Source organism: Mus pahari, chromosome 12 (genome assembly GCF_900095145.1).
Source record: "Mus pahari chromosome 12, PAHARI_EIJ_v1.1, whole genome shotgun sequence".
Classification (NCBI taxonomy): Eukaryota; Metazoa; Chordata; class Mammalia; order Rodentia; family Muridae; genus Mus; species Mus pahari.
The window spans coordinates 13,267,816-13,290,904 of record NC_034601.1 but is presented as its reverse complement, the minus strand read 5'-3'; the positions used below and the strand labels follow the sequence as shown (position 1 = coordinate 13,290,904).

The window sequence follows — 23,089 nt, the reverse complement described above, 5'->3', positions numbered from 1 at the left end:
CCCGCCCCTTGGTGGCCCGCGCCACGGGCGACGGAGTGTCTCTGCTCCCAACTTCCGCGTCGACCCACCCATCGCGAGATTTTGGCGGCGCAGCAATGGCAAGACCGTGAGTACCGCTGACGGGAGTCTATAGAACGAGTTAGGACAGGACTGGCGCGGGGTCGGGCCTCGGGGAGCCGACAGGCTCAGGCCCTCTGGAGGGAGTGACAGCTGGGCGTGAAGACAGTCCTCCCCGACTGCCGCCCACCACCCAGATCCCGCCCCTTCCCCAGATGCCGCGACACTGCTCCGCCGCCGGCTGCTGCACACGGGATACGCGCGAGACTCGCAACCGCGGCATCTCCTTCCACAGGTCAGCGCGCGTGCGTAGTGGCACGCGAGGGCTCTCCGGCGCAGGCGCCGGTGTTGCCGCACCTTGGGCCTCGCAGGAGACGGCGCTTTCCCGAGGTCGATGTGAGGCTTGAACTTGTGAGCGGGAGGGTGACAGGGGAGGGCGCATAGTCTCGAGTCCGGCCGAAGAAGGACTGGACGCTTACCTGGCTTGGATTTACAGCTCTGCCTCATTCCTGCTAGAGGATGCTGAGCCGGCCCCTTTCCTTCTCTCGTTCTCAGTTTCTCCTTTTCCCCCCAGCGGGTGGTAATCTGAAAGGGTCGCGGGGAGGTCTGCCATTCTTGCTTGGGGAGCTTGGGCATCCTGGACGCAGGACTGTAGACAGTCTGGTGCTCACGATTTTGTGGCTCTGCAGACTTCCCAAGAAAGACAACCCCAGGCGCGGCTTGTGGCTGGCCAACTGTCAGCGGCTGGACCCCAGCGGCCAGGGCCTGTGGGATCCGACCTCTGAGTACATCTACTTCTGCTCCAAACACTTCGAGGAAAACTGCTTTGAGCTGGTGGGAATCAGGTGGGTCTTTCTGCCAGCTAACACCAGGACAGGTTGTGAAGCATCAGAGCAGTGGGTCAAACGAGACAGCTCTTTGCCCTGGTGGAGTCCATGCACCTCTGCTGGCATGCTCAGAGACAAGCAGACCAGTTGGCAAGGGTGCAGTTGCCTCTTTCCAGTTTTGTACAGTTAAAGCATGGTCCCAGGTGCCAGTGACATTAGAGAAAATCAGGCTTTCCAGGCTGGGGAAATAGTCCCCTTTGCTAAAGACTTGGTATACAAACATTAGGACCTGATTTCAGATTCAAGGACCCAAATAAAAAGCCACATGTGATTGCTTGTTCCTTTGATCCCAGTCCTGGAGAAGACAAAACTAAAGGATCCCAGGGACTTGTGGAAAAGCTACTCTAGATGAGTTGTTGAGCCCTGTGCTGAGTTGAGAAACTGTCTTTTAAAAAATAAGGTGGAAGGGCTGGAGAGATGGCTTAACCATTTTAGAGCACTTAGAGACTGGGGTTCAATCTACCTCTGAGGGCATGGGTACACATATGTACATGCAGGCAAAATATTCATACACATAAATAGACCTGGCTCAGAGGTTACGAGCACTCACTGGCTGTTCTTCCAAAAGACCTGTGTTCATTTCCCACCACCCACATAACGGCTTATAGCAGTCTGTAACTGGAACTGTCTCACTCTAGTTCCAAGTGATCCATTATCCTTTTCTAACCTCTGTAGGTACTGCAGTCATAGGCAAAACACTCATACACATACAAATAAAAAATGTTTTTAAGGAAAAAAAAATCTTTAAAGACAAAGGTAGAGAATGATTAAGGAGCTGGGCATGGTGGTGCACGCCTTTTAATCCCAGCACTCGGGAGGCAGAGGCAGGCAGATTTCTGAGTTCGAGGCCAGCCTGGTCTACAAAGTGAGTTCCAGGACAGCCAGGGCTACACAGAGAAACCCTGTCTTGAAAAACCAAAATTAAATAAAAAAATTTAAAAAGAGAATGATTAAGGAAGTCACCTGAGGTTATCTGCTCCATGCAAAAGAAAAACAGCTTTTTCATAGGCTGTTTAGCACCTAGTTCTTCCAGTTGGTCCACCTGCTGGTGGGTCCTCCATTCATCTTAACCCTGGAAGCTCATTCACAGGGAAGATGAGTTTGATTTTCCCACACTTGGCATTCTTGAGATTGCTACTGGCAGTGTGCCTTGGGGCCTTTCTCATCCCTAGGGGTCCTACGCCTCTGCAGGGCCTCATGTGGGAAATCAGGGGATGTGGCAGCATTGTTTTCTCCAGCTCATCTGGGCTGCTTTTCCCCACAGTGGGTATCACAGGCTGAAGGAGGGGGCAGTCCCCACCATATTTGAGTCTTTCTCCAAGTTGCGTCGAACAGCCAAGACCAAGGGGCATGGTTATCCACCTGGCCTGCCTGACGTCAGCCGGCTCCGGCGATGCAGGAAGCGGTAGGTGCTGCAGGACCGGGGGGATGCCCCACCCTCACCCCAGGGCTGAGGGGCTGGACCGTAGGGTGAATGCCAGCATCGTCACTGAACTATCTTGTTATCTAGACCCAGTAAAGGGGGCTCAGATGTGAGGGAGACTAAATGGGCTAATGAGAGGAGCCTGATGCCTTAGTTTCTTTCTGTCTCTCCTCCAGCTGCTCCGAAAGACAAGGACCCACGACTCCGTTTTCTCCACCTCCTCGTGCTGATATCATCTGCTTTCCTGTGGAAGAAGCCTCAGCGCCTGCCACTCTGCCTGCCTCCCCAGCTGTGAGGCTGGACCCTGGCCTTAACAGCCCCTTCTCAGATCTCCTGGGCCCTCTAGGTGCTCAGGCAGATGAAGCGGGCTGTAGCACACAGCCCTCACCAGAGCTGCACCCCTCCCCTCTCGAGCCACAGCCTGCCTCCCCGTCTGCATACATGTTACGGCTGCCACCTCCTGCTGGAGCCTACATCCAGAATGAGCACAGCTACCAAGTGGGGAGCGCCTTGCTCTGGAAGAGGCGAGCTGAAGCAGCTCTTGATGCTCTGGACAAGACCCAGCGCCAGCTGCAGGCCTGCAAGCGGCGGGAGCAGCGGCTTAGGCTGCGACTGACCAAGCTGCAGCAGGAACGGGCACGGGAGAAGCGAGCACAGGCAGATGCCCGCCAGACTCTAAAGGACCACGTACAGGACTTTGCTATGCAGCTGAGCAGCAGCATGGCCTGAGAGAGGGACTACTCTGGCCTCTTTTACTCAGAGACACTTGACTGGAACTGCATCCACTGGGCTGGCCAAATGTCACAATAAAGTGGATGCTAGAAAGAAACTGCTGTTTGGCTCAGCTGGAGGTGCCTGGCTCCTCCCCAGACCATGGCCAAAAGCCCTAGAGAGCTCAGATCCTGGCATGCCACCTCTTGACCCTGGGGAAATCTGTTTGCAGTCCCTCTGCCTGTTTAGTTACTCATGTAAGAAAGTCAGCTCCTCTGAGATTAGCTCTGCCCCTGCCCCCTCTTTGAGTCAGGGTTTCATGTAGTCCAGGCTAGTGTGTTTATAGCCATACAGATATGTGCTATCATGCCCAGTGTCAGACTTGGAATGTACAAGCTTCAGCCCACAGGCCTCATCTGTTTGGCCAGCCCCTTGCACCGACCACACTCCTGGCCCCTTTGCCCTCAGAACCAACATAGGGTACCCTACACTTGTCAGGCTGTAAGACCGTACCTAGAGAAAGGCTTTTGGAGATAGTGTTTGAGGTCCTGGCCTAGGTACTATATACCTTGGGAACGTAGGCTTCTCACTCCAGCCATGTCCATGGCAAACATCAAGTATACGCCCTCTCCCTGCTGTTCCTTAGCCACACAGCTCAAGTACAGTTGAGGTGATGGCTGTAGTTGGTCCACAAGGTTCTCAGTTTTCTTTTTTGGAGTTCTGGGTGTGTATGTTTATTTGTGTTCTGTGTAGGAGGGATGGTTGAAGGGCCAGTTACAGCGGGCATCACGAAGATTTCACGTGGTCCTTCAGAATAGGTTTGGATGAGGCCACCTTTGGGAAACGGCTCTGACAGCACAGTTGACTCACGACAAGCCTGCCTGGCTGGCCCCTTCCATTCAGCCTAGCTGCTACTTGAGTCAGCTACCAGCCTCAGCTTGTGCCTGGTACCTCCCTCTCTTCCCAGTGCATCTTGCAACCAGACCACTTCTTGTCATTTTGGGACACTGCCACCCAGGGCACCTTTCTACCCAGAGCCCCACAGCATGGGGTGAATGAAGCACAGAAGGGAAATGTGTTCTAAGGCCAGAAAGAGCCAAACAGAAAATGAGTTCTAGTTTCCTAGGAAATGAGACACAGTAGGTTTCTGAACTCAAAAACAGGTCCACTGTGCTGTATTGGGATATAGGCTTCCATGGCCTGCTGTCAGGTAACAAGGATGGATGCCTTGGACAGTCTAGGGCTCTGAGGAAATAGATATGCAGTTTTTCTCTCCCTTGTGACTGACACAATGTATTGACATGGGCAGAACAGGAAAAATGTACTAAACCCACATCTAGGGACTCTCCTGAGCTGTCACAGGAGGGCAGACCAGTGGTGGCAACCATGCCAGTCAAGTGTGTACGTAGCATTGACACAGCTGTAATAGGGGCATGGCAATGACAGAATACAGACATAGGAACATCTCCACTCTTTCTCTGGCCCAAATACGTACACTGTGTGGGCCAGAACACGCAGCCTCTCTGGGAGGCTGAGCTATGCTTACTGCCCTATGGGCTGGGAGCAAAACCTTCCAAAGTTCATGTCTAAGATCTGACCACTGTTACTAATCCCCATTCCTAACTTGTGGGTAAGGAGTGGGGTATAGCTCGAGTAACTTGCCGAGCCCTGTCTTGGGACCACCGGTACAAAGTCTAACAGTCCTGAGGGGCGAGTGAGGATGATTACAGGAAAGATGGAAAAGAAGACTCAGAGACAAAGGTTAGAAATCAAGAGGGCTGTTCAGCTAGTGCTGCAGCAGCCCTGAGTTTAATAATAACTCATAGGCTCCATATACTTTACAGTATCTTGGGAAACAAAGTCACAAGCCAGCGGAGACAATGACTGACACACATTGGATATCTGTACCTATCTGGAGGCCGCCCTGTCCCTTACTCCAGGATTAACCGAACATTCAGCCCCTCACCTTGAGCTTCAAGTGTATCCCCTCTTACCGTTTCATGAGTCAGCAGGCTAGAAAATCTGCCAGCAGACCCTGGCCTGACTTGACTCTGCCTGACAGGCAGGCTTTCACAGAAGCAAGCAAAATGGCTCCTTTCAGAGAGGTGCCAGCTGGAAAGGGAGTTTGCTTTATTTGCCATTCCCTGTGGGGCCTGTGTCCTCAATGAAGTGCAGGCTTTGGGGGTTCCTGTACACCTCAGCCCCCTGTAGAAGCTGAGAACCCTTGACCCCATAGGTGCGATCACTCTGCAGGTGGAGATGTGGTCAGCTGGCTGGGTGTCGTCACTCTCCAGAGCTCCTCAGATGTCGGCACCCAGCTCTGCACACTGCTTGTCAGAGATGTGGGAGGCCAAGGAGTCTATGATGTCCAGCAGCAGCTGCTGGCTCAGCAACCGCAGCGTGGGCAGCTTAGAGACCTGCACAGATGACCAAAACTAGATGAAACCAGACTCCCAGGAGGACCAGGGTGGGCAGATGAGTCCTCTTGGGGCCTAGTCTGCTCAGGCCTAGGCTGTCTGAGGACAGTGGGCAATGGCCAAGAGGTCCCCAGGCCTGCTGGGGAGAGCTGGGACCTAGAACACTGGGGCCAGAGCCTGACCTTGGTGAATTGGTGTACAATGATGTGCAAACAGTGCCGCTTCATGTCCAGTGCCTGCGTCTTGTCAGCCGCCTCCAGAATCTGCAATGGCAAGAACCATGAGGCCCTGGCTCAGCTCACCCGTGAAGGAAGGTGTAGCCTGAGGGTACTAAGCATTACCTGCAGCACATTCTGCACTGTGACATTCATCTCTAGGTTTTGCTTGCAGTAAGCCTGCAGTCGGTTATTGTAGAAGCCGTAATAGTACGGGGCTGCAAACAGGTAGCTTGATAAGAAGTTAAGGAGCTGCCAAGTCAAAGGACATGTATTCACCTGCACCCACCTATCCTGCCACATCCTTTGTCCTCCTGGGAACTACACAAACTCCAGAACCCAGAGCTAGAACCCAGAATTAGGGTCCCAGCTGGCTTGCTCTCTAAACTGGTTCTGAACCATTTCAGGCTCAAAGTCCCCATTCAAGATCCAAAGAACACCTTAATCCTCTCATTCCCATGTGCACATTCCCAGAACTTTTCCAAGCCCTCTGGTCCCATCAGGTATCCTTGCACCTCAGGTTTAAACACTTCTAACAGAAAACACAAGGAATCACTTTGTCCACCTCCTGTTTGTTGAACAGTAGTAACTAGCCCACTTGTCCCCTACAGTTGTAAGCTAGCCGGAAAGTGTTCTCTCCTGCTGCCCACCTGCTTGGAACCTTTGGAGACCAGTAGGCCCAGCGTCAGCACTTGGCACTGCTCTACAATTAGGTGCCAAGCCAAGATCAGCAAGCCAACAAAGCAACAGGACTCAGACATGTCTACAACTCCCCAGGGGTGACCCGGGAGCACCAACATGTAAAAGGATGCAGTGAGTCCTCAGGGGGCATGTTGACTTCACCATAGTAGATGTAGCGTAGCATGGACTCAAAGGCCTGTCTGCTGGGAACCATCTCCCCGATGGAGATGTTCACCTGCCCGTCCTCTGGCATGAACGACCGAAACATGGCCTCAAAGTAGCTGCAAGGAGGCAGATCCCAGCTCTCAGGGGAAGGCAGGCAGCACCAAGGCCCCGCCCTACCCTCACAGGCCTGTAATGTACCTAGAACGGGCAGCTAGGATGGCTTTGTGGGCTGGCCGTGGGTGACCATCTAGCAGAAGTGTGATGTCACAGAACTCCGAACCTGCTCCCTCCAGGTAAGCCTTCATGTCTTGGATCAAAGATGTGCCTGGGAGTAGAAGGAACTTGAGAAGGCTCCCACCTTGACCCTGAATGAAGAGGCCAACTTTGTTTTCTGGCCCAAGGGGAACCGCCTCTCCAGTATTATTGCACTGCTCAAAGTTTCCCCAAGCCAGAAGTGCCCGTCATTCCTTCCTTCAGTCTTTCTCTTCACCTGGAAACGGCAGTCCTTGTTCTGGCCCTCAGGGATGCTGCACCAATACCTCATCTCCCATGTGCCCCGTATGTCCAGCTCCCAGTCTCGTGCTACACATCCCTCCAGGCCCAGCTTTTGGACTGTCATGCCAGTGGCAAGGGTCAGTCAGTACAAGCCCCAAAGTGAGCTGGGGCAGTGAAGGTGTTAGCAATCTCCAGTGGTGCACTGTAAAGAAGGACTGGGCCATGCGCGGCTGCAGCTGCCTCATGAACCTGACCGTAAGACGTGAGGTCTGACTAGCCGGCCAGAGAATGCATGGGTCACCCTCAAGAGTGGGTTTCCTGGGTACTCAGCTCGCTGACACATAGCTTACTATTAAAAGCCCCTGTCCCTCCCAGTCCCTGTGCCGGGGAGCACCCGAGTGGGTCACAGAGCCACCCTTACCCCAAGGGCCTGGCAGGTAAGTGGATCTAAGTCTCTCACCACTTCCATATACTCAGGACATGAAGAGAGGTTCCCTACCAATGTCCACAGGCTGATCGGAGGGTGTGCGAGGGGGCGGCTGCTGCTTCCGACGAACAATCTCTACAATCAGTGGGGATGAGAGGCGCTCAAACTCCTTCATCATGATCACCTGATTGAAGTGGGATTCCTTCACTATGAAGTTCAGGCAATGCTCCTGGGACAGACAAACACAACAGGAAAGTGGAGTCAGGCCAAGGCCCAGGCTGGGCAACAGAGTGTGAAGTGAGGGACACGGGCACCCACACCACCCTACCCAGGAAGGCCTGGTCTGGCAGGCATCCCCAGCTTGTACCTTGAGCTGGCCCAGCTGTAGCCTGGCAGCACTCTCACACACAACCAGCACATTCTGCAGATCCACCGAGGCTTCGATGTACTGCCGACACAGCTGCTCAAGGCGACACAGCTGGAAGCTCAGCGCCAACTTGTACACATCCATGATGAGCAGCACATCTTCTACATGGCCTGCACCAAAAAGTCCCTGAGTCTAGGGGCTCCAGGAGAAGGGGGGAGCTAGAAGAGGGCCCAGGGCTCCATACATGAACAAGAGGGCCAGGGCTGCAAGATGGCAGCTAGACTGCAGGTCAACTGCTATCATCAAGGGTAACTGGCTTGTGCCTCAAGCACATCTGTGACACACCTAGCAGCACCACCTCTAGCTCTGCTGCCCATGCCCCACCTTGGTGCACATCACCCATGTCCCAGGCAGACCTTTCCGTGGGTACTTGATCTTGTCTGTGTAGAGAAACTGCATGAGCACCTCAAATGGCCGGGCCTCGGCCTCACGGATGGCCACACGTAACAGGGGTGGCCGTGCCCTGCCCACAGCTGAGCCAGGGGCCTCCTTGAGAGCTAGGGTCCCATCTTCCTCTAGCTTCTGTGGGGAAAAGGGAACTCAGGGCACTCCTGCAGACAGTAGACAAGTCTTCCCAGTCATGGGGGCTAAAGGAGACCTGACCTGGGCCAGCCACTCTTGAGCCTGTACGATCTTCCTACGAAGCCACCGACTCCTTGCAGTGACAATGGCAACATGGCCTTGCACACACTCTTCCTTCTGCATGACAAACGAATGATACATGGGCAAAAGCACAGGACCCCTGCTGCAGGGAACACAGGCCAGGGCAAAGCTCAACTCAGCACATACAGCAAGTGAGGCTGGTATAGGTCAGTCGCCTACCTCACCAAGCACAAACTCCACATCACAGAACTGGCGGCCCTCCCATAGGCGCCCATAATCTTCGTGCAGTGTGCACTTAGGGTAGCAAGAGAACTGCAGAGGGAGAACCAGTGAGTGAGCAACAAAAGCCTACACCCAGCCAGCCCTGGGACCCTCAGACCAGGGATCAGGGGAGCCCAGCCGAGGACCATCCTGCTCTGGCCATGACTGTGAGGGCCTACCACTTTACGGTCTTGCACTGACAGAGGCTCTTAGACTTTAGGCAGGCTGTACTCTTTCTAATAAACGTGAACCCAGGAATTCAAGCAACCCTATCCCACCCCTACCCACCACTGAAATAGATTTATCCATGCCTGCACTATGACACAGGCCCCCTGTCCTAAGCATCAATTCCTCCAGGTTTGGGAATGTGCTGCTATGATTTCTCTGGAGTCCCCAGCACAGAGCCCAGATTGGCCACTGCTTTGCTGGTCCTGTGAGCTGACCTTCCATTCTTCTCTGAAACAGAGGCTCTGCTTGCTTCACTATAGTAAGGGTCCCTTTTCCCTACCTGGTCCTACAGCACCTCTAACCTTCTCCACCAGGCTGCTCAGAGATGCCACCATGCCCAGACTTAGGTGTCACTGTGCACCTTTACATATCCTTGTCCCTGCTCACTGGGCCCACCTGCCCCAGCAGGTCTCACAGAACCACTAGCTACTCACCTGGAACCTGTACATTTCCCCACTGCGAATGTTGTTGTCTACAGTGCCCCCAAAGATGTACATGGCATCAGAGATGACAGCGGCAGCATGGAAGAGCCTCCCGCTGGGCAGCTGAGAAAGACAAGTGAACAAAGCAATGGGATGGGACCGAGTCTCCGACACTGGATCCAGCTGTGGCCAAGCTGTGGCCAGGTTATGGCTCCATGTGATCATGAAAGAAGAAAGGCCAAAGATCCCAGTCACTTGAACAGAGGTTTCCTGGGTGCTCCTGCAGGTGTGGAGGAAAGCTGGGGTCATGGGGTGGGGGAGGCAGAGGGCAGGGCAGGTTGTGCATTAGCTTCAGGTTAGTGGAGTACTTAGTCCAGAGTACCTACCTCACTGGGGTACAGGGGATAAAGCCTGGGGCTCCCAGAGCCATGTGTTGCTGTGTGATCTGAGCAAGCTTTTCCAAGAGCCCTATGCTACCTATCTGTGAAAGTTCCTGCTTCTGAGAATAATGGAATTTTAATAAGGGTCCTTGACACTCACCTCTGATGCCAGGTGGACAGGCTGCTTGGCTGAAGTGGTGCCAAAGTCTAAGCCGAACACATCTCTGGACTTCTTAAAGCTGCTCCGCTCTTCAGAGGTTAAAGTAGATGCCTCCTCAGAAGAGGAAGCTCGCTCAGGCATCTCAGCCCCACCAACCTTGTAGAAAACAGGTGCAAGAAGGTAATAAGCAATCATCCCTTCCAGAGCTTGCTCTGGGCTCCAGAGGAAGGACAAGACAATGGGTAAGGCTGCGAGGGTGGTCAGGATGCTTTCCAGAGCTCTTCAGATAGCAGCCCACTGCCACAAGATGGAATTTGGGCAGGAAAAACTGAAGGCTGTAGGGCCTTGAAGGTTCTCAAGTTGCTCTTCTTGGCAATGTGAAACCCCGGGAACCCCGCCAGGACTCACCTCACTGTCAGAGCTGGGCTGGACAACCTCCCAGGTCTGGAAGTCCACATCATAGCAGTGCAACTCATTGGGCAGTGTATTGTCCGCTGCACCCCCAAACACATAGAGATGGCGGTCAAAGGCCACCATGGTGTGTCCGTAGCGCCGCTGTGGCGGGGGTGGGGAGCCCCGAAGCAGGTGCTCAGTAGGGATGCGTGTCCACCTGGGGCCATGACCATGAACCAACAGTGGGGTGGGAGCTCTGCTCTCTCACACACTCCCCACAAAAGGTCCTCCTATGGAGTCCCCCTAAAGTGCTTGGAGTGCCAGCCCATGATCTAAAGGGAAGACCCAGGTCTCTGTGCCCAGCATCTCTTGACCTGTTTAGTTCAGATACTGGCCCTACCCAGCTCCATGCAACCTACCATGAGGCCTCACCCAACTCCCTCTCCTCACACCGTCATAAGAGGACAGCAGTGACAGGGCAGAGCCTCTGCTAGTCTGCTCTGGGAAAGAGCTGTGCTGCTCACTGCCCAAACAGTAGAGTTCCTCCCTGGGAGATGCCTGCCCAGCACATGCTCCTCCCAGGACTTTAACAGATCCCTTTTCTGCTAAGTTAGCAGAAGAACCAAATCAGATGCAGGCTATTAGATCTGGCTCCATGCTACCCCAGAACTTTATTCCCTCTACCCAGGAATTCTGGTACTTCTTTCTACCCTGACCTGTGGGGTAACTTCAGAGTCCCCTCCCAAGCCTTATTCCCTTTCCTCTGTTAGTTCCAGAGTCAAAGGCTAACCCTACCACAGGGTCCAAGGGTAAATAGCAGTCAAAGGAAGCAAGAGAGCCTATGTTATCCGACCTATCTTCTGCTATCACATGATATTGGCACTGGCCACATTTGTTAACAGTGGCAATGAGCAAGCCATACACAGTACAGGGCTATCCGTCACACTCAGGACAGCCATGGAACCCTGATTCAGGCCATGTCTTGCTGAGCTACAGCCATAACCCAAAGGCCTTTCAGGGTCAAATACCCATACTCCACGCTCTATGTTCCTGCTGTATGTGGAAACTAGGAGACCACAACAGCTACCAGACACAGGCATGCCTAGATTAGTGTCCCTCAAGACCCAGAGAACTCACGTCTTGTCTTTGAATTCAAACTGGAAGAGGTTGTTAGTTATCTTGGCTCCACTCTGTCCTGAGAACACGAACATCTTATCCCGGCACACAGCCACAGGGAAGTTGCAACAGGATGGGGGGATCTCACCACTCTGGGCCACCTGGGGTATGGGCACAGCTCAGCCAGGGCCTCCAAGGCCTGAGGCTACACTATCCTAAACTTTGAAATGAATAAACACAAACTTACATCCTCATCACACCACACAGCCTGCTCTCATCAGCTAAGGCTAAAATCATGAGGTTCGTTTGGAGCTTAAAATACCATTTCTACAAGAGGGGAAACGGTGAGCAAAACGTGGCTGTCACTGTGTTCACAGATCACATCTGTCACCTGGGGCACCCTGCCCATCCAGGACTCACAGCTTTTTTCTTCCTTTGACTCCACTTTCATTGCTAGGGTCAAAGATGGGGACTTTAGCCTGGTCTATAGCCTTAGCTCCAAAGCCTTTTATTATTCACTCACTCATTCATTTTGGAGGCAGGGTTGGTCTCACTGCACAGACCTGGCTAGCCTAGAACTCTCTATGTAGCTAAGGCTGACCTCAAACTCACTCTGTAGCTAAGGATCACCTCAATTTTCTGACCCACCTCCCAAGTGCTGGGATTACAGGCATGCACCTCCCAAGTGCTGGGATTACAGGCATGCACCTCCCAAGTGCTGGGATTACAGGCATGCACCTCCATGCCCAGATTATGGGGATGAAACCGGGGCTTCGTGCATGCTGCATTATCAACTAAGCTACATCCCTGCCCAACTGGAGTCTCTAGTCCAATAATGGAATTGGGCTGAGGGAAGGTCAAGGAAGAGGCTAGGCCTTGGGAAGGGAAGAAGACAGCCTCTGTTCTACCTCTCCCCAGCACCTCTCACCCGAGGACCAGCCTCCTCTACCCCTCACCTCTCCGTACTGCAACCCAGCCCCAGTGCCCAACTTCCCACCGGCAGCATGCTCCCTGTACCCTCACCTCCTCCCAGCACGTGAGCTCTCGGTCTTGGAGGCCAATTGTCCACATGTCGTTCAACCTGCATCAGGACAGAGGAATCAGGATCCTTTGGTCCTGAGCTCTGGGAAAGGACCACTTGCCACGTGTGTCAGGGGACAACTATGCCAGATTTCTTGAAAAAAACTAGGTGTTTCATGGGAAGAAGGTGCTATATCAAATCCCTGCACTGGGCCCCAGCTGCCCTCACTTCCTGCTGGCTCTCTGACCAGCCAAGACAGAATAGCTTTGCACATAACATCTGGGGTAATAAGACATCTGAGACATGGAAATGGCCACATGGAGAACCGACTGCTCCACTGTGCCATTCTTAGTTTCTGCAATGTTCAAGTTTAGAATGAGCACATGCTGCTTTGGTTATTAGATGAACTACTTTTCTAAAATAAGGAGGGAGTCTGGTGTGGAGGACCACCACTTTAATCCCAGCACTCAAGCAGCAGAGGTAGGAGGATCGCTGTGAGTTGGAAGCCAGTCTCTACAGAGGATTCCAGGACAGCCAGGGCTACATACATAGCAACCTTGTCTTAAAACAAAAGCAAAACATAAAGCCAGGTGTGGTGGCGCATGCCTTTAATCCCAGCACTCGGGAGGCAGAGGCAGGTGAATTTCTGAGTTCGAGGCCAGCCTGGTCTACAAAGTGAGTTCCAGGACAGCCGGGGCTATACAGAGAAACCCTGTCTCAGAAAAAACAAAAACAAAAACAAAAAAAACCCATAAAACAACAAATCAATAGAGAAAACTGCAACACAGGAGCTCAGAGCTGGGTTTGAGCTGAGACGCTTCCTGCTTCCACGCCCCACCTGTAAGTTCCAATATCCTCATCTGAGAAAACCAGATGGGGGCCGCCAGCAACTGGGCTGAGAGCTCCACTCAGAAGTCTCACCTCCACACCCAGCTCCTGAGGAACTCAAAACCTACCAGGGTAACTTACCCCAGCATGAGCACTTAGGTGCCAAGAGAGCTTATTCTGCCCTTGAGGGCATGCAGAGTTAGGAGACATGGCCAGCTATGCGCCTACCTGGCATTGCCATCATAACCAGCAAAGATCCAGAGCTTATCACTGTACACTGTAGCCCCATGGGCTGACCTGGCGACAGGCAACCTAGAACAAAAAGGGAAAAAATGAGGACTGCCCAGAAAGAAGGCTCAGGATTGAAGAGCGCTGGCTGTTCTTCAGAAGGCCCAGGTTGCACCCACAGGGCAGCTTGCAACCATCCCTGTAACTCCAAACCCAGGGGATCTGATGCCCTCTTCAGGTCTCCTCAGGCACCAGGCATACACATTGTGCAACATACATGCCAGCAAAATACCCAAACAAAATTAAAAAAAAAATTATATACATATATACATAAATACATATATACACATTAGTATACATGTATGTATATATCTACACATTATATATATTAATGACATGTAATATTTACATTATACATACTTATTATATATAAATATATTGTTTGTTTGTTTGTTTTAAACTGAGGAAAGAGGTCATCAGGGCAGGCTGCAGTACAGGCCTGCATGTGACATGTGTTGAGCAGGCCCACATCTGCCTGACACTGGGACTCAAAGAGCAGTGGAAGCAAACAACAGCACAAGGTGTGTAAGAAATCCAGATGTTGAAACATGACAGCATGTCTGTATATGCTGACACTGGGGAGATGAAAGGAAGACGCTCAGAAGTTCAAGACCTGCCTCAGCTACCCAGCAAGCCAGTGAGTGGTCAGTTGGACTATGTGAGACACTGACTCGAAACAAACACCAACAAAGACAAAACCAAACCCTCCTGAGGGGTGGGGACATGTCTCCATTTGTAGGTTGCTTTCAGGAAGCCCTGGGTTTGATTCCCAACACCACAAAAAGCCAGACATGGTGTGGTATACACCTGTCACCCCAGCACTCAGGCTCAAAGCTGGCCTAGCCTACTGATCCTACTACAAATATAGGAGACAAAAATCAGATGGAGGGAGTGTAGCTCAACGACAGAGAGCTTGCCTCCTATCAGCAAGGCTTTGGGTTCCATTCCGTGATGAAAAACCAAACAAAGGACAACCAGCGAGATCTGGGGTCCACTCAGGCACAGCCCCTCCCAGCTGTTAGAACAGTGGGCTCGCAGAGCAGGCAGGAGATGTGAACCTGGGAGCAGGCTGTGCAACGGGGACTTAGTACCAGTCCCTGGCTTCCTGCCTGTGCCCTCACCGGACTTAGCAGTGATGAAAACTAAGCAGTCCATGAACATCTCCCAGCCACAGGCTCCTGCTCCTTGTGTGGGGTGTGGCAGGAGGCACACAGGGCTCAATACCATTAGGCCTTGCTTACTATAAAAGTTCTCAGCAAAGTCTCTTACCTCCCTTCAATCTTCCACTCCGTCCACTGGCCAGTTGCAAATTTGTATTCAAAGAGGTCGTTTTTATTCTTCAAGTTAGAATTGGAGTAAATATCTCCAGTATAGCCCCCTGGGAGACAAGAACGAAAGTGGAGGGTTATACCCAGGGTGCTACTTTGGTCTGTGGGTTCAGGAGAGCAAGAGGCTGTTGCTTACCAAAGACGAACATGCTGCTCCCATAGACCACAGCAGAGTGGTGGTAACGGGGCGCTGGCGGGGTGCCGGTGGTGAAGGCTCTGGAGAGGCACAAGGTGAAGTCAGTGAGGGCCCCGACAGGCAGCCCAAGCCCTACAGCCTCTGGTTCCAACCTGCTTTCTCTTCCCTCCCCTGGATCTCTCTGACTTACCCTCCCTCTCCTTTGCTCTTCAAGTTATGGTGTCGCTGCGAGTACCTAGGCTGCCACGTAACTCATTAGGTTACATAGTCCGGGTCAGCCTCAGGCTTATCACCCTCCTAGCACAGGCTCCTCCATACTGGAATTCGAGGGCGCCATCCCCATGACTGCAGTAATCTGCTGATTCTTTCAGACAGGTTATCACTGTGGTGCCCAAGCTTGCCTCAGTTATGGTTCAAGCAATCTTTTTACCTCAGCCACCCAACAAGAGGGGAGGAGAGATGTGTGCCAGGGAGTCAGGTTTGTTTTGCTTCTGTATTTCAAAGGTGTCATTTCTCTCACTGAGTCCTTTAAAACATTACTAGTCAGGAGACAACCAAAGTATCAGGCATTAAAATCCCTACTTACCTGCCTGGGGCAGGCCCTCACTCTGTACCCTTCTACTGAACACCTCTGAGAGCCCTCTCAGGAATTTTTTTGAGACAGGGTCTCTTGCTGTTCTGAAACTATGTAGACCAGGCTGGCCTTAAACTCAGAGATCCACCTACTTTTGCCTCCCCAGTGCTGAGATTAAAAAAACACCGTTCCTGACTCTCCACTCCCTCTTTAAACAGGGTCTTACTATGTAGCCTTGGCTGGCCTAGAAGTAGACACAGAAAGTACAAGTAGAATGAAGACCAGACTGGCCTCAACTCACAGAGCTCTGCCTGACTGTTGGGGTTAAACATGTGAGCCAAGCCGGGCATGGTGGCGCACGCCTTTAATCCCAGCACTCGGGAGGCAGAGGCAGGTGGATTTCTGAGTTCGAGGCCAGCCTGGTCTACANAGTGAGTTCCAGGACAGCCAGGGCTACACAGAGAAACCCTGTCTAGAAAACAAAAACAAAAACAAAAACAAACAAAAACATGTGAGCCACTGGTGACACCTGTGGCTGAGACCTTTTTTGTTTGTTTAGTTTTTGTTTTTTGAATCATTTGAAAGGTATTTTATAATTTGGTTTTTTTTTTTCAAGTAGGCAACAGAATTTGTCTTGGTCCTGGTCTCAGGATGCTGGGGTTATGGGAAGGTACCACTATGCTTGTGATGGTTTGTATATTCTTGGACCAGGGAGTGGCACCATTTGGAGGTGTGGCCTTATTGGAATAGGTCGGTGTAGGTGTGTCACTGTGGGTGTGGGCTTAATATCCTCATCCTAGCTGCCTGGAAACCAGTCTTCCACTAGCAGCCTTTGGTAGAACTCTCAGCTCTGCCTGCGCCATGCCTGCCTGGATACTGCCATGCTCCCACCTTGATGATAATGGACTGAACCTCTGAGCTTGAAAGCCAGCCCCAATTAAATGTTGTTTTTTATAAGACTTGCCTTGGTCATGGTGTCTGTTCACAGCAGTAAAACCCTAACTAAGACAATATTCAACTTAAGCAATTCATTTTTGCTTGTTTTTTGAGGTCTTGCTATATAACCAGGCTGGTCTCAGATTTGCAAAGTTCCTGCTTGCCTCTCAAAACTAGAAAGCTAAATGCCTACCCCACCATACCTGACTGTATGTGAATTTTCTGCAGTGTTGGGTAATGAACCCAGGACCTTGGACATGCTAAGCAAACACTACTACCATTGAGCCTTAGAACTGGGGAAGGCGCGTCTTGAACTCAGGTTGTCCTTGATCTTAGGATCCTTTTGTGTTAGCTTCCTGAGTGCTAGTATTACAGGTGTATACCACTTTGACTAACAGTTACAAAGTTTCAAAGAGATTGTCATTTTGGTCTGTCACCGTGTGCACACGGCTGAGAATCCCGTGTGTGCAGGTGTGTGCAGCGGGGCACCTGTGGAGGTGAGGGGGCAGCTGTGTGCTATGCTTGCTCTCTCCTTCTACCTTCTCTCAGGTTCTGAGGGCAGAACTCAGGTCACCAGGCCAGCACAGCAAGTCCTCTCCCTGACGAGTCATCTCGCTGGCCAGTCAAAGCAATCATTAAAATCAACTGAGGACTGGACCTGGAAATGGAGCTCAATTAGTAAAGCACTTGCTTAGCCTGCACCAAGCTTGCCTAAGCCTGCCTAGCCAATGCCCTAAGTTAGATACCCAGTGCTACATAAACCCGGCGTGGTCACAAGCACCTGTCGTCCCAGCTCTCAGGCGCCAGATGCAGGGAAAGAGGTCATGGTCAGCCTTACCTACATAGCAAGTCTGAAGCCAGTCTGGGGGTACACATGAGATCCTGTCTCAGAAAACAAACAATAAAAGGAAGGCTGGGGAGATGGCTCAGAGGCAGTGTGCTTGCCTGGCATGCACCAATCCCTGGGTTTTGTATCCAGAAAAGGAAAGAGGTAGAAGAATCTGTAGCAGTTGTGGAAAGATCAAGTTTGAGAGAAACATTTGCAGCTGCTATGCAGGGGATATGGGAGACCAAGCAGAGGTGGGTATCCTAGTTGGTGGTGGGGTTTTGTTGTTTTTACTTGTTTGGTTTTGTTTGTTTGTTTGTTTTTTGTTTTTTGGAGACAGGGTTTCTCTGTGTAGCCCTGGCTATCCTGGAATTCACTTTGTAGACCAGGCTGGCCTCGAACTCAGAAATCCACCTGCCTCTGCCTCCCGAGTGTGCTGGGATTAAAGGCGTGAGCCACCATGCCTGGCATTACTTGTTTGTTTTTGTTAATTTGATACAAGCTACGGTTATCTGAAAACAGGGAAACACAATAGAGAAGATGTCTCCATAATACTGAGCTGCAGGCAAGCCTATAGGCATTTCCTTTATTGGTGATATAGGAAGCCTCAGCCCATTGTAGGTCAGGCCACCTCCAGCCAGGTGGTCCTGGGTGGTGTAAGGAAGCAGGCTGAGCACAGCCTGAGGCACAAACTAGTGGCATTCCTCCATGGCTTCTGTTCCTGACTCCAGAGACCTGCCTTGACTTCCTTAGGACATAGAACAGTAATCTGAGGTAAATACTTTCCTGCCCCAACTAAGACAGTGCATGATCGGGCTGGTGAGATGGCTCAGTGGGTAAGAGCACCCGACTGCTCTTCCAAAGGTCCCGAGTTCAAATCCCAGCAACCACATGGTGGCTCATAACCATCCTTAACAAGATCTGACTCCCTCTTCTGGAGTGTCTGAAGACAGCTACAGTGTACTTACATATAATAAATAAATAAATCTTAAAAAAAAAAAAGACAGTGCATGATGCCAAGTAGAGCTACCTAGCTTGGTTGAATGTCCAGGGCAGCCACACAATCGCCAAAGCCCCGAATCCTCCTCTTTCAAAAGAGACCCCACTCCTGAAGGCTTCTGGGGACCAAGGGGCATGTCCTACAGACTACAGAGCATGTAGCAGAAGGGGCTGTGTGGCACTGTGCTCCTGTGTGAGCAGATGATGGAGCTAGCAAGCCCAGGACACCTCAACCCTCAGGACTGTGTCTCCCCATCAGCTGTCAGCTGCTGCCATCTTTTATAGTTCTCCCTGGCCCTCCATGATGAGCTGACTCTCTCAGCCAGTGAATCCGGCCCAGTGCTGCTGCTCTCCAGGAAGACAAGCAGGGTCCTGGAACCCAGGGGCCACCCACCTGCACCAGGAGCAATCCTTCACATCGAAACGCAGGAGATCATTGAGCATCGTCTTTCTGAAAGGCAAATCAGAGAGAAAGAATGGCAGCTGCCAGGATATTGCAAGGTGTCACCTCATCGGGATCTTCAAGATGGGAGAAGCCATGCATCTAGGGTTGGAGGCAGTAAGAAGGACCTGGCTCACTGACCTGTCAGACAACTCTTCAATGTCCAAAGCTCAAAACTAGTGACTAGGTGATATGGGCAACTAGGGCTCCCACGCAGGCAAGGCCAGACTGATCACACCACCAGTGGCCCACTCAAGGGCCCAGGGCTGGCGTCCTCATTCACACCTCACCCAGCCTCCAGAAGTCCTGTCCTGCACTGAACCCTTCCTAGGCTGCCCCGCAATGACAATACTCTGGCTCAAACATCAGTGGAGACCTGCAGGCTTTCCATCTGCTGCCATCTGACAGAACAACTGCATCAAAGGTAATTCCGCTGCTCACTGGGCCAGCTTGCATTTCACATGCAAGTTGGGCATATTACCAACTTGTTAATGTGGAAGGAAGGTGAACCAGCAGGCTCTCAAACACTCCCTCCAGGCCAGGCCTTTGCAGGACATCTCGCCCTGCCTTGCTCAGGCTGTGCCAGGTAGGTGCCCTTCCTAACTTCATTTTATGGCCAAGAAGTCAAAACTGAGATGCTGGTATCATGTCTAGGTCCGGCCCTTCCTCATTTAATCCCCTTCTTAAACTTAGTGGCACTTGTTAAACAAAATTATGGGAGACTTCTGTTTTAAACTCATTTCCTATACTAGGTCCCCAAAGACCAGGGCAAGTTACCAAGGTCAAACGCCTCATAAACTGAAAGCTGTTGATCCCCAAACCTAACAATTTTCCCTAAAACCAGGAGACTAGTCTACCTGAGCTAGTGTGATAAGGAAGGCCCCCTGCTGTAGCCCTCAAAAGTCTAACTTAACTGACCAGGTTCCCTAGCCCCTATCTTCCCAACACCCAAAGTTGCTACTGCCCAGAAAGAACTCCTCTTTCCACTCCGTTAATGGAGGGCACCCCAATTTATCACAAGTCACAGCCAAATAAATGTGTAACTGGCCTTCTCTAACTTTTCTTTTGAAACTGCATAGTGAAACCACTTCTGTTTATTACTACACAGCTGTCTCCCTGCTCCAGTAGATGCTGAGGACAGCAGTCCTAATGTCCTACCCACCCTATGCTAGACGCATGTCTTTTTTTGTGAAGAAACACTTACTAAGACTCGTTCTTTTCTTTTCTTTTTTTTTCTTTTTATTTATTTTTGTTGTTGTTGTTGTTTTAGGCTCGTTCTTTTCTTTTGCTTAGTAAACGAGTACATCTGGACACTGCTGTAGGGAACAGTAAGGAAATGGATCTCAGCCAACACCGGGGGGCAAACGGCACTGGAAAAAGGCCTCACCCAAAAGAACATTAGAAGGGGACAGAAGTGTGCAAGGGAAGGAACACTATTGCAAATGGCTGGGCAGCAAGGATGGGGACAATCCAAATACAAGGTCATCAAAGAGATAGGACAGCACTAACAAGCAGGCCATACCCTCCTATTAGGACAAAGAAGACAGAGACACAAAGGACTGTGAACCAAGGAATGCGCACGCGCAGTTGTACATGAATCCCCAACTGCTCTTGGAGAAAGAGACTGTGAAGATGAGCTAAAATCCCAGACGATCACGGCCAAGTTTGCATGTCCTAATAGTCCTGAAAATCTCACTTGCTCTAGGTCAGCTACCTCATGCAGCCTACAGGACCAAGGCTATAGTGCCTGTCCTGGGCTTTAGGCCAGGTTCCAGGCCTGAGAGGAGAAGAGTCATATGTAAACACATAACCTCAGCTGACCCGGTGGAAGTCTGTGTGCATGGAGATGTGCTTACTAGGTCATTTCCAGGAATATTATTTTCCAGGAGGTTAAAGGGAACCCTCCAACCAAAAGAAAGACGTGTACAGCATCAATGAAACTGTTTTAGAGGTAGTGAGATGACTCAGCAAGTGAAGGGACTTGCCACCAAGTCTTGCAACCTGACTTCAAGTCCTGGTACCCATACTAGGAGAAAGCTGATTCCTGCTAGCTGTTGTCTCATCTCCATATTTGCGCCACACACACACACACACACACACACACACACACACACACACACACACGAGATGTTACAAAACAAGCATTTGGGCAAAGTCTAGAGAGTGTAGAGAAAGAAGAAAAGTGCCAGGAGGGCTAGCAAGAGTACACATGTTTCTTCCAAACTGTGTCTCCTTATTCAAAACAAGGATATTTCCATGAACTTAGCACGCGCTGCCATTTGAATGCTGGATGAAAGGGCTTTCATGGTAGGATCTTCCTCACCATAATGTGGGAATCAAGTGCAAAGCACCACACGGATGGGGAAACAGAGGCTCACAGGGTATGGCTAATGACTCCCATCCTCAGACAACAGTCTGTCTCTCTGTCATCGCCCCCTGCCACCACTCCCATCAAAACAGGCAAACTCACCCGTTGTCTCCTCCAAACACATAGATGGCATCCTTATATGCCACGACTGTGTGCTTGCTGCGCCTAGAAGGAAAGAAGGGGTGAAGGATGGTGAGACTGGAACTCTCCTGGCTGGCACCCAAGAAATGGGACTACACACATGGTTGCTGCCACATAAGTTTGGAGAAAGCCTCTCAACTGCTAAGATCTATAGAGATCCTTCAGTTCTTCAGACAGCAAGGACACCCGACACACCAGGGACGCTTCAGACTTCCCACTCATACTTCACAGCTCAAGGACCCAAACAGGATCCTCAGAAACATAGGTCTGGTACCCTGCCTAGAATCACTACGGTGCTACTACTCCCTGGGAACTCAGCTTTGCGAACGACCAATCCATACTCCAAGACATCCCACGGGATTTCTTCCCTAGAGCCCGTCCTAAGACTTCAGCTCTCGTCCCTACAACCAGTGCCTTCAGAATCCCCTGTACACTGTCGTACCGGGCGCCCACGAATTCGTCGCAGGGCGGGAGGCGCCGCCAGCGATGCACTGTTTCGAAGGGTCCAAAGTTGAGCGTCAGGTACTCGACACTGTCTGAGCAGCTGTGGTCAAAGTCCACGCTCGGAGCCACCTTGGAGCGTACCCCTCCAGTCAAGGCCCCGGACCCAATGGGGCCTCCGGAGCCAGCCATCCCTGGTTCAGACTGGATAGGCCGCCAGGTTTCAGGACTCACGGCCACCGCCCGGGCAGAGCCAAAGGACCACACTTCCCAGAGAGCCCTGCGTCGCTGCTGTAGCACTTCCGGCCGCTTTGTCGCTCCTCCCGACAAACGTCGCGCTCCCCGCGAAGCGGCTTGCTATCTAGGAACCTGGCGGCCCGGCTCCTCGCATTATCGTATATCGAGCACGTCACATTCTGGAAAGTATTTCTGGCCAAGTCTCGACTTGGGTTTCCTCTTTCAGGATACGCAGTCTGGCCAAAGTAAGCCACTGACATTCTCCCGGCATGCCTTGTAGTCGGGCTTGGCCATCTCCCGGAAGGTCCCCCGCCCTCCTCCAGAATGAGGTTTCGGACATAGCAAACGAGCAGATCAACTGTTCACCTTAAGTTTGTGCTCCCCAAACCTGATGATCTTCACTGCTCCCCCTCTGCTCTCTCTTAGCATTCTTATTGTCTGGGACTCTTGATGGCGGGGCACCTCTGGGTTCTCAGTTGAGAGCAGTATCTTCTTCATTTATCTCTCTCCTCTCCCTTCCTCCCCCTCCCTCTTTCTCTTTTGCTGTGGGTTTTGAACCTAGGATTTGATCGGCATGCACTCTGCCACTAGGCTACACCACAATTTGTGTGTGTGTGTTAATTGTAGTCTGCTGCCCGCTGAATCGCCTGTGAAATGAGGATTCAGGAAGTTCAGGCGAAAGGGACACATGTAGTGAATTGGATATAACATCAATTGGTCTAGTTTCTTTTCTTTTTTTGGTAAGAGCTTATAAATGTAAAATAGTAAAAGTCAAGAGCAGCTTCACAATGGCTATCCTAACTGTACAAAGACAAAACAAACAAAAAAACCTCGAGATATATAGAATGGGACTGGACTGGATAGATTTTTGAGTGACTACTGTAATCCAGCAGAGTGTATTTGTGAGTTAATAACAATGAGGTGATTTTCATCTTTTTTTGTTGTTTGTTTTTTGATTTTTAAAGATTTATTTATTTATTATATGTAAGTACACTGTAGCTGTCTTCAGACATTCCAGAAGAGGGAGTCAGATTTTGTTAAGGATGGTTGTGAGCC

General features: G+C 51.3%; 2 protein-coding genes across 5 annotated transcripts; one reads left to right on the top strand and one right to left on the bottom strand.

Annotated features, from left to right (window-relative positions):
- On the top strand, positions 1 to 3,757 carry Thap7 (THAP domain containing 7). 2 transcript variants are annotated; one of them, XM_021209563.2, is made up of 5 exons: positions 1 to 106; positions 273 to 352; positions 747 to 902; positions 2,209 to 2,349; positions 2,544 to 3,757. In XM_021209563.2, exons 2-5 carry the CDS (start codon positions 273 to 275, stop codon positions 3,094 to 3,096), a joined length of 930 nt encoding a protein of 309 aa, XP_021065222.1. In that variant the 5' UTR covers positions 1 to 106; the 3' UTR covers positions 3,097 to 3,757. The 2 variants fall into 2 exon arrangements, with proteins under 2 accessions (XP_021065222.1, XP_029400060.1); XM_029544200.1 differs by lacking the exon at positions 2,209 to 2,349 and having other exon boundaries at positions 9 to 106.
- Positions 3,758 to 4,840: 1,083 nt separating this feature from the next.
- Lztr1 (leucine zipper like transcription regulator 1) lies at positions 4,841 to 22,301 on the bottom strand. Of its 3 annotated transcripts, none has more exons than XM_021209144.2 (21): positions 21,798 to 22,301; positions 21,317 to 21,379; positions 18,799 to 18,855; positions 15,070 to 15,149; positions 14,875 to 14,983; positions 13,546 to 13,629; positions 12,492 to 12,549; positions 11,490 to 11,629; positions 10,368 to 10,569; positions 9,960 to 10,115; positions 9,432 to 9,542; positions 8,728 to 8,820; positions 8,509 to 8,604; positions 8,262 to 8,427; positions 7,846 to 8,015; positions 7,551 to 7,707; positions 6,755 to 6,881; positions 6,523 to 6,672; positions 5,837 to 5,942; positions 5,678 to 5,758; positions 4,841 to 5,495 (listed from the first exon to the last, which is right to left on the bottom strand). In XM_021209144.2, exons 1-21 carry the CDS (start codon positions 21,986 to 21,988, stop codon positions 5,379 to 5,381), a joined length of 2,514 nt encoding a protein of 837 aa, XP_021064803.1. In that variant the 5' UTR covers positions 21,989 to 22,301; the 3' UTR covers positions 4,841 to 5,378. The 3 variants fall into 3 exon arrangements, with proteins under 3 accessions (XP_021064803.1, XP_029400411.1, XP_029400412.1); XM_029544551.1 differs by having other exon boundaries at positions 4,881 to 5,495; positions 8,262 to 8,424; positions 21,798 to 22,080; XM_029544552.1 differs by lacking the exons at positions 18,799 to 18,855; positions 21,317 to 21,379; positions 21,798 to 22,301 and adding an exon at positions 17,119 to 17,420 and having other exon boundaries at positions 4,882 to 5,495.
- Positions 22,302 to 23,089: the final 788 nt, after the last annotated feature.

Excerpts from the sequence above, each read along its gene's own strand:
- Thap7 (XM_021209563.2), top strand. The coding sequence starts at position 273 with ATGCCGCGACACTGCTCCGCCGCCGGCTGCTGCACACGGGATACGCGC. Across the intron at positions 353-746 it reads CGCGGCATCTCCTTCCACAG|ACTTCCCAAGAAAGACAACC; the intron begins GTCAGCGCGCGT and ends GTGGCTCTGCAG. Across the intron at positions 903-2,208 it reads TTTGAGCTGGTGGGAATCAG|TGGGTATCACAGGCTGAAGG; the intron begins GTGGGTCTTTCT and ends TTTTCCCCACAG.
- Lztr1 (XM_021209144.2), bottom strand. The coding sequence starts at position 21,988 with ATGGCTGGCTCCGGAGGCCCCATTGGGTCCGGGGCCTTGACTGGAGGG. Across the intron at positions 9,543-9,959 it reads CTGTCCACCTGGCATCAGAG|CTGCCCAGCGGGAGGCTCTT; the intron begins GTGAGTGTCAAG and ends TGTCTTTCTCAG. Across the intron at positions 8,016-8,261 it reads GATCAAGTACCCACGGAAAG|GCCATGTAGAAGATGTGCTG; the intron begins GTCTGCCTGGGA and ends TTTTTGGTGCAG.